The 9421-nt window shown below is 36.1% G+C and overlaps 1 protein-coding gene across 1 annotated transcript in view; it reads left to right on the top strand.

Moving 5' to 3' along the window:
* LOC103481503 (5-hydroxytryptamine receptor 3A-like) overlaps window positions 1-8822 on the top strand; it is a 10977-nt gene extending 2155 nt beyond the window's left edge. Inside the window, exons 3-10 of the mRNA XM_008436981.1 lie at window positions 148-192; window positions 300-409; window positions 1403-1572; window positions 2028-2185; window positions 5347-5557; window positions 5642-5782; window positions 7482-7564; window positions 7656-8822. Of these exons, the coding sequence (XP_008435203.1) occupies window positions 148-192; window positions 300-409; window positions 1403-1572; window positions 2028-2185; window positions 5347-5557; window positions 5642-5782; window positions 7482-7564; window positions 7656-7901 (1164 nt within the window). The 3' untranslated portion in view covers window positions 7902-8822. The remainder of the gene's footprint in view (window positions 1-147; window positions 193-299; window positions 410-1402; window positions 1573-2027; window positions 2186-5346; window positions 5558-5641; window positions 5783-7481; window positions 7565-7655) is intronic.
* The last annotated feature ends 599 nt before the right edge of the window (window positions 8823-9421 follow it).

The following is a 9421-nucleotide window of genomic DNA, read 5'->3' as shown; positions in this document are numbered from 1 at the left end:
AGAGTTCATTAGAGGAAATGAGTGGTAACGCTTCCTGTTTGTGACCGGGTTAATGCCCACTAATGTTATTGTAATCTAAACTTCACACTGTGTGTTGAAGGGTTTTGTATTACGTTGTGATTTTGCCTCATGTTTTATTCTCTACAGGTTGAAAAAGACCAGAAATTTATTCCTTATGTGTGGACTGTCACAGTGAGTTCTTCTGAACAAATCTACCATCTGTTAGAATAGAAACTCTCAGATTTACGGAGAAATTTGTCTTTAACGCTGTGCTCTTTTTTCTTTATTTTTCTCTTCAGAGGTGGAACAATGAACACATTTCTTGGGATCCCGATCAGTTTTGTGGAATTGATAATGTTTCTCTACCTACTGACATTTTATGGAAACCAGATCTTACGATTGAAGAAATGTAAGTATGTGAATTAGTGTAATCCTGCAAGTGGTGTAGAGACGTCGAGAGATCCTCACACTTTGTCATGTTTAATCTTTAGGCTGATTAAAAAACAACAACTTGTAAATAAACATTTCATGCCTTTCTGAATCTCAGGTGTGCCACTAAATGCTAAATGTTTTTTTTTTTTTGCACTTTTGTCTCTTAAGGTTTAAATATAAGGTGGTTTCTGCGACTCAAAAGCAACTATAAACATTTGGTGTAAGATTGTAAACTTCTAATTTTCGAGGAACAGCTGCAAGGCAGGCTTGTAGTCTTGCAGGACAGAATAATTAGCTAAGCTAACCCACTTATTCATAAGAAACTGATAAAAAGATAAAAGGGGTAAATAAACGGATYGACTGGTAAAGCTCACAGTCATTGTTGGTCTGTCTGACCTACAGAGTATGAAACAGATGGTGATTTCTTTTACTCCATTGCRAAAAGTGTTGAAAGAAGATGTTCATCAGGTCCAAGGAGTGCATACAGGAATACAGGACGAATAATTTGCAGAAAAAGTTTGATCYGAGGACGATGGAGACTCATGTCCTGATGATGGCGCTGCTCACAAAATGATGGAAAAGAGAACAATARTGCTGGAGAAAAAAGCTGTTCCAGCGACAATGAGGGCTGATGTACTGGAGACTCAGCAGGCGGAGATGAATGAGATGCTGGAAGTGATAGGAATTAAGAATATTAATGTGTCCAGGGTGGAGAAAATAACGATTAAGACAGAGAGAGGATGACAGCTATAGTGAAATGATGTATCCAGAAATGGTGCAGGAAACTTTGAATCTGGAGATCTTTTTTTCAGGGAAAACAGACAAGCAGAACCTTCAACAATTGAACACAAACCAATATCAGTGACAGTATAGAGTAATACTTATTATTCTTTGTCATGTGTGAAGTCCAAGCTTTTCAAACCTCCATAATCACTTAGTTTGTTTTGTGTTTTTTTATTTATTTATGCAGGACAGAGAAAGACAAAGCCCCTCCCAGTCCTTACCTCACCATCAACAACAAAGGAGACGTTGAAGTTCAGAATGACCAGGTGTTAGTGAGCACCTGCAGGATGCACATATACAAGTTTCCTTTTGACATCCAGAGCTGCAACCTCACCTTCAAGTCCATCATACACACGGGTGAGAGCACGTTTCCAACACATCTACAAACGTTTTCCACATGTGAAATGTTAAGCTGTAACGGGATTGATCGAGTCCAGGAAAACAACTGTTGACTGGCATCACCATTACCTGACGGCATTAATCGACTGCTTCTTTGTATGTTTATGCTTTCCTCCTTTCTAATTTCCTCCTGTTAGATGTGTAATCAGTAAATGAAATTAACCAACAAGCTGTGGAGAGCAGATAAATAGCCAAGGAAGCTTAACAGGAAATTCTGATTAGAAATACTCAGGTGGCTGAAACTAATCATCAATTCATTTAACTTTTGTTGACTTTTCTATTAAATGCACATGGATGTAAATAAATGGAATAAAGACAAGTATATTTCCCAAAAGCAAGAGCTAGAGACACACTTAAAGGCTTTTCTGGTAGAAATCCATGACAGCTTTTACAGCATTTCCCCTCTTTTCCAGCCAGGGAGATCCGTCTGCAGCCGAGCGACAATTCTTCAGAGGCCACAGAGTGGTCTCGGGAAGTGATGCGGACCCAGTATGAGTGGCTGTTCATTGACATGATCGTCACTTCTAACAATGCTACCATTTCAACTGATCAAGATGTCGTCATTTATACTGTAGGTATCATTAGTTTTACATGTAAACATCGGATTACTGCCTTAAAAACGCCANTTTTCTCCACAAACTAGTTTATGCTTCATTTCTGATAACTGTTGCAGCTGCAGCACAATACCCTCTCCTTCAATTAGCTCAGATACAGAGCAAAAAATGAGCCACAAGGACAGCAAATGATGGTGTGAGTTCCCAGACATTTTGTGACAGAAGAAAAAAAAACTCTAAATAAAAACATGTTCTTAACTGAGAAACTTTATGCTCACAAACAACACCTGGCCATTCCTTCCAATCAAGCTGAGATTTTAAGTGTTTTGAAATCCTGAGGCAAAAACTCTCTCCAGTTCCCTTCCTTTCTTCTGTAGCTGTCCTTACTTTTGCTGAGCTCAACTTGACTATTTAGTGATTTAAATACTCAAAATTACTTAGAAACAGTTTATTTATTTATTTATTTATTTATTTATTTATTTATTTATTTATTTATTTATTTATTTATTTATTTATTTATTCTAAAAGGAAGAGTGTTATTTTTAAAATTGCACTTAAATCTTGACAGACCATGCTGCTTTTAAAGGTTTCTCCAACATTTTCTAGAAAGCTCTAATAATAGCCTGCAGTTCTCTACAAGTACATAACAGCTTTCCTCAGAAGGAATCTCATAATGAACCATACATTAATATCAACTGTGATAATGCAGAAGAAGACGATTTAGAGTTCATTAGAGGAAATGAGTGGTAACGCTTCCTGTTTGTGACCGGGTTAATGCCCACTAATGTTATTGTAATCTAAACTTCACACTGTGTGTTGAAGGGTTTTGTATTACGTTGTGATTTTGCCTCATGTTTTATTCTCTACAGGTTGAAAAAGACCAGAAATTTATTCCTTATGTGTGGACTGTCACAGTGAGTTCTTCTGAACAAATCTACCATCTGTTAGAATGGAAACTCTCAGATTTACGGAGAAATTTGTCTTTAACACTGTGCTCTTTTTTCTTTATTTTTCTCTTCAGAGGTGGAACAATGAACACATTTCTTGGGATCCCGATCAGTTTTGTGGAATTGATAATGTTTCTCTACCTACTGACATTTTATGGAAACCAGATCTTACGATTGAAGAAATGTAAGTATGTGAATTAGTGTAATCCTGCAAGTGGTGTAGAGACGTCGAAAGATCCTCACACTTTGTCATGTTTAATCTTTAGACTGATTAAAAAACAACAACTTGTAAATAAACATTACATGCCTTTCTGAATCTCAGGTGTGCCACTAAATGCTAAATGTTTTTTTTTTTGCACTTTTGTCTCTTAAGATTTAAATATAAGGTGGTTTCTACGACTCGAAAGCAACTATAAACATTTGGTGGAAGATTGTAAACTTCTAATTTTCGAGGAACAGCTGCAGGGCAGGCTTGTAGTCTTGCAGGACAGAATAATTAGCTAAGCTAACCCACTTATTCATAAGAAACTGATAAAAAGATAAAAGGGGTAAATAAACGGATTGACTGGTAAAGCTCACAGTCATTGTTGGTCTGTCTGACCTACAGAGTATGAAACAGATGGTGATTTCTTTTACTCCATTGCAAAAAGTGTTGAAAGAAGATGTTCATCAGGTCCAAGGAGTGCATACAGGAATACAGGACGAATAATTTGCAGAAAAAGTTTGATCTGAGGACGATGGAGACTCATGTCCTGATGATGGCGCTGCTCACAAAATGATGGAAAAGAGAACAATAATGCTGGAGAAAAAAGCTGTTCCAGCGACAATGAGGGCTGCTGTACTGGAGACTCAGCAGGCGGAGATGAATGAGATGCTGTTAATGATAGGAATTAAGAATATTAATGTGTCCAGGGTGGAGAAAATAATGATTAAGACAGAGAGAGGATGACAGCTATAGTGAAATGATGTATCCAGAAATGGTGCAGGAAACTTTGAATCTGGAGATCTTTTTTTCAGGGAAAACAGACAAGCAGAACCTTCAACAATTGAACACAAACCAATATCAGTGACAGTATAAAGTAATACTTATTATCCTTTGTCATGTGTGAAGTCCAAGCTTTTCAAACCTCCATAATCACTTAGTTTGTTTTGTGTTTTTTTATTTATTTATGCAGGACAGAGAAAGACAAAGCCCCTCCCAGTCCTTACCTCACCATCAACAACAAAGGAGACGTTGAAGTTCAGAATGACCAGGTGTTAGTGAGCACCTGCAGGATGCACATATACAAGTTTCCTTTTGACATCCAGAGCTGCAACCTCACCTTCAAGTCCATCATACACACGGGTGAGAGCATGTTTCCAACACATCTACAAACGTTTTCCACATGTGAAATGTTAAGCTGTAACGGGATTGATCGAGTCCAGGAAAACAACTGTTGACTGGCATCACCATTACCTGACGGCATTAATCGACTGCTTCTTTGTATGTTTATGCTTTCCTCCTTTCTAATTTCCTCCTGTTAGATGTGTAATCAGTAAATGAAATTAACCAACAAGCTGTGGAGAGCAGATAAATAGCCAAGGAAGCTTAACAGGAAATTCTGATTAGAAATACTCAGGTGGCTGAAACTAATCATCAATTCATTTAACTTTTGTTGACTTTTCTATTAAATGCACATGGATGTAAATAAATGGAATAAAGACAAGTATATTTCCCAAAAGCAAGAGCTAGAGACACACTTAAAGGCTTTTCTGGTAGAAATCCATGACAGCTTTTACAGCATTTCCCCTCTTTTCCAGCCAGGGAGATCCGTCTGCAGCCGAGCGACAACTCTTCAGAGGCCACAGAGTGGTCTCGGGAAGTGATGCGGACCCAGTATGAGTGGCTGTTCATTGACATGATCGTCACTTCTAACAATGCTACCATTTCAACTGATCAAGATGTCGTCATTTATACTGTAGGTATCATTAGTTTTACATGTAAACATCGGATTACTGCCTTAAAAACGCAGATTTTCTTTCCTTTTTCTGCTTTAGCATTGAAGGACCGTTATCATGTTCTGTATTTAAACTATGCAGAAAATTACATTTTCACTGAAGTCTGATCTATTGTAAATGCTTTAAAAAAAACWGTTTTATTGCATTTCAAGAAGCCAAATTTTGGTAAAACTTTGTCTCAAAAGGTCCATTTTCTGCTTTTGCTGAATATTAATCTAAATYTTGTTTCCCAGATCACGATGAAGAGGAGGTCTCTGCTGTACATTGTCAACTTCCTGCTGCCGGTTCTCTTCTTCTTGTGTTTGGACTTGGCCTCCTTCATGATCTCGGACTACGGCGGAGAGAAGCTCAGCTTTAAAGTAACCGTGCTGCTGGCCATTACAGTGTTGCAGCTCATTCTCAATGAAATTCTGCCTTCCTCCTCTGACAGAGTCCCACTCATAGGTCAGATGGTCAGATRAAYTTGCTACTTTTGTGCWGGAAAYGTGACCTGACTTCATGCACTTTGTCCTGTCCGATCCTTTTCAGCCGGTTACTGCATCGGGATTTTTGCTCTGATGATGCTCAGCCTCCTGGAGACGATTTTCGTGATGTATCTGAGACAGAAAAGCTTCCAAGATACGGAGAGAGACGGATGCATGATCCAGGAATCTATCAAGTCCAATAAAGGCAACTTTCACAGCTGCTACACAGATWGGAGATTACATTTGTCCAAATACAGGGAACCTGGGATCTTTTTTGAAGTTATTAGTTGTTTGTCTGCAGCTTAACATTTCAAGCTTCTTCACTGGAAGCCAGAAGCAGTATTAAACTCCATTTCTCAACCTTAAAGTTTAAAATGTGATGCTGCTCCATTATAGCTGAGTGAAATGGATGAAAAATCTCCTCTACATTACATAATTTCTGTAAAAATTATATAGCTGTTAAACACAATTGAACTTGATTAAATTTTGTTTAACAGGGGAGATAACTAAAACATGCAGGAMACCAACCTTTGAGGACTTACACTGGCCATTATTGGCCTAAATGTTAATATATTATCTATTTTATAAGCAGTTATTAAATACAGGTGTCTAATAAACAGCTGTTACATGATAAACATCTTAATGGGTTTATCTATAAAACAAATTAAATTCCACTAATGAATACTTTCACATATTTTATAAGAATATTTTCAATTTTTAAAATGTTATTGTTATTATTTTTTAAACAACAAAAATACCTTTCAGAAGGTTTCTGAAACAGACTGAACATGAGAAAAAAATTTTAAATAATCAACATTAAAATCATAAGTCAAAGCTTTGTATGTTTTGCTGGTGAGACAATTAAGATTTTAAGTTTTCTTTTTGTTATTTCTGGTAATTTCTGAATTTTAGAGGAGMAAAGATAAGCAGCCTCATTTGGACATTTTCTGTGAATTTATTTATTCTCTCAAAAGAAATAAAATCCTTTAGAAAGAAATATTTTTCTGGTGAAAAAGAAAAACAAACAGGTTAGAGTGAAAGTAATGAAAATGTCCAACATTGTAATCAAACCTCTGSTTTTGAAAAATGGTGTATYTGCTGCCCTCTTCAGGAAATATGCTGTAATAACACTCACGAASATCAAACRCCATAAAKTTAAATTTATTACAGTCTGTTTGAATTAYTATAAATGACACCAACWGTTATGTCAGGRCACTTTAAAAACAGCTCCAAATTATATGCAGTTATATGATGAAGTTTTTGTTACATTCAGCTCAAAACAATTTAATTTATTCCAAAACCAATCTAGTCATAATTATAGCCAATTAGTTTAGTTACAATCACCCTAATTATAGTACAACAATTTTGTTTACACTCAGTTGGTAAAAGTTTTTTTTTGCTCAAAAATATTTCACTGCAACAAGCAAACAAAAACAACAACAAAAAAATATTACCAAGTATTTTTGGTCTAGTTTACACTTGAAATAAGACAAAACTAACTTATAAGTAACTTTTCAGTAAGATATAGGAGCTTGTTTTAAGTCAATAATTTCTTTCTATTGATAAAAAAATAATACTAGTTCCACTGGAAGAGTATTTAACATAAAACATGACATTTTTCCCTTGCTATAAGTGAAATAATCTGCCAGTGGAACACATAAAAAAAAATCAATAATAAGGAATTATGACTTAAAATAAGCTCCTATATTTTGCTGAAAAGTTCCTTGAAAGTCGATTTTTTCTTATTTCAAGTGTACTCAGATATTTGCACAAGAAACTAGACCAAAAATACTTGGTGAGATTTAGTGTTTTTGCTGTGGATGAAATCATATGCAAACTAATKCAGKTTAATATACTGCCATTTAGTGTTAATTTTCAGGATTAATTTAGAAACTCTCTTTCAGAATCACATGACTGGACTTCAGGTGGATTTGTCTACAACGTGTCTTCCAGTGACACCGGCGAGATACTGCTTGGTGCCAAAGAGGTCAGCATTCAGTCATTATTGGTGCATAAAAACCAAAAGTGCAAAAGACATCGCTCCTTCTGTAAACTGATTTATTAAATCACTTTTTCAGAATAGAGGCAGCAAACTGCTGGGGGAGTGTTACACCCTGGAGAGGCTTTCAGATGAGCTGAGGGCGATGGAGAAGACGTTAACCCTGCTCTTCAAGTCCAACAAAGAAGAGGAGACGAGTGGCTACTGGAACAGAGTGGCTACAAGAGTTGACAAGGCTTTCTTTTTTTTCTACATTCTGGTGGTCAGCCTTTTCCTGGCTCTCATTTTCTTGGAGTGGAAAAGTGATTCCATTGACACTGCATGATGTAATTCAGATCTACATTTATGTAGCTGTGATCCAAGGCAGCATTCATCTGAATAACTGCATCTCGATTTTATTATTATAACCTGATTAATATATCTGATCCATATTAAAGTGYAGTGGCATATATGTAAAGCTATTCATCAGACGTTCAGCTGACAAAAGCATTAATTAATTTAGCAGCAGAAAAGAAAGAGGAAACAGTCTTAATAATTATCAAACATTCACTTTTCCTTTCATCTCATTAATTCATTTTGAYGTTATAGTTTGCTGAAAGTGTACAAGCCAGCAAAATAATATGTTGTGGATTAAAGCTGTTAAAATAAATGAGTACTGAAGTCTAAAATACTAATTTACTTTACAGAGTTATGCAAAAGTCAAATACTTTCTGCTGCACAATAGATCCCATCAGGATCCATCGTAACTTTAACTTTATTAGACTATTAGCATGATTTATGTTGTTTTTTTCCCCAGTAACCTAAAGCAATTCAGTCACACCAGTAATATGTGCTTCTGAAATATGTGTCTAAAAGTAGAGGGGTTTATATGTGTATATATATTTGTTTGTCCTGCTGCCTGCGTACACTGGATGGAGAACATCTACACTGAAAACGTGACTAAGTTCAAAAATTCACCAATAATCTTTGGATTTTCAGAAAACAATATCATTGGTATAAAATAATTTGAACTGCTAACATTTTTTAAAAAGTTTTTCTGACAAATAAAAACCAGTCTTCTTTGTTATTGTATAATATTTTGAAGTGAAAATAGAGCCAGAMTGCTGGCTGCTTGGCAATGTGAAACGGAAATCTCATCCTGTGAGGGTTTTTCCTGAATTAGATGTGCATCCTCAGGTAGAAAAGTGTATATAGAACTGGCATATTTCTCCATTATTGTCAAAATAAATGATGTTCTGCACCCATAGATCTCCCCTGGTGGTTCTGGTGACCATTTAGTCCCACAGGCTCTCAAAGGATTGTTCTGTTTCTGATATTCAACATCTTATTTAAAAGCCCAGTTTTCCCATATCCTGGTCGAAGCTAATGGCTCGTCAGTGGTTTCACATACCCACTTAGCACTCCAGTGAAAGTGCTGCTTTACATCATTAATATTTAAATTATGTACTGAAGCAGGTGGATGCATTCATGTCATGCATTTAAGCCTAAGAAACAAAAAAGCAATAGATTTCATAACAATTCTGTCAGAAACAATCAGAAAAAATATAGGCCACAGAATTTATATTAATATCAGTTTACATGCAGCACCAGTCTGTCTGTATCATATTTAAAATTAGCTTTAGATCTGGGCAGAGTTACATCTTTTCGAAAGTGTCTGTTTTGCATCATGTACTACCACWGCTCCACTTTCTGTTTTGTCTCTTATTCATGATGAGAAAGAGTGCCATGGCTGAATTASTGGTCAYTACAGTGGGAAGCTGTCTAAAAGCCATTTTCTTCTGCTTCTTGTGGATTTTTATGTTATAAATGCACACAGACCACTGATGTGGACACTAATGCATCATA

The sequence above is a fragment of the Poecilia reticulata genome, linkage group LG19, assembly GCF_000633615.1.
Source record: "Poecilia reticulata strain Guanapo linkage group LG19, Guppy_female_1.0+MT, whole genome shotgun sequence".
Taxonomy (NCBI): domain Eukaryota; kingdom Metazoa; phylum Chordata; class Actinopteri; order Cyprinodontiformes; family Poeciliidae; genus Poecilia; species Poecilia reticulata.
This window is presented reverse-complemented; position numbering and strand designations above follow the sequence as displayed.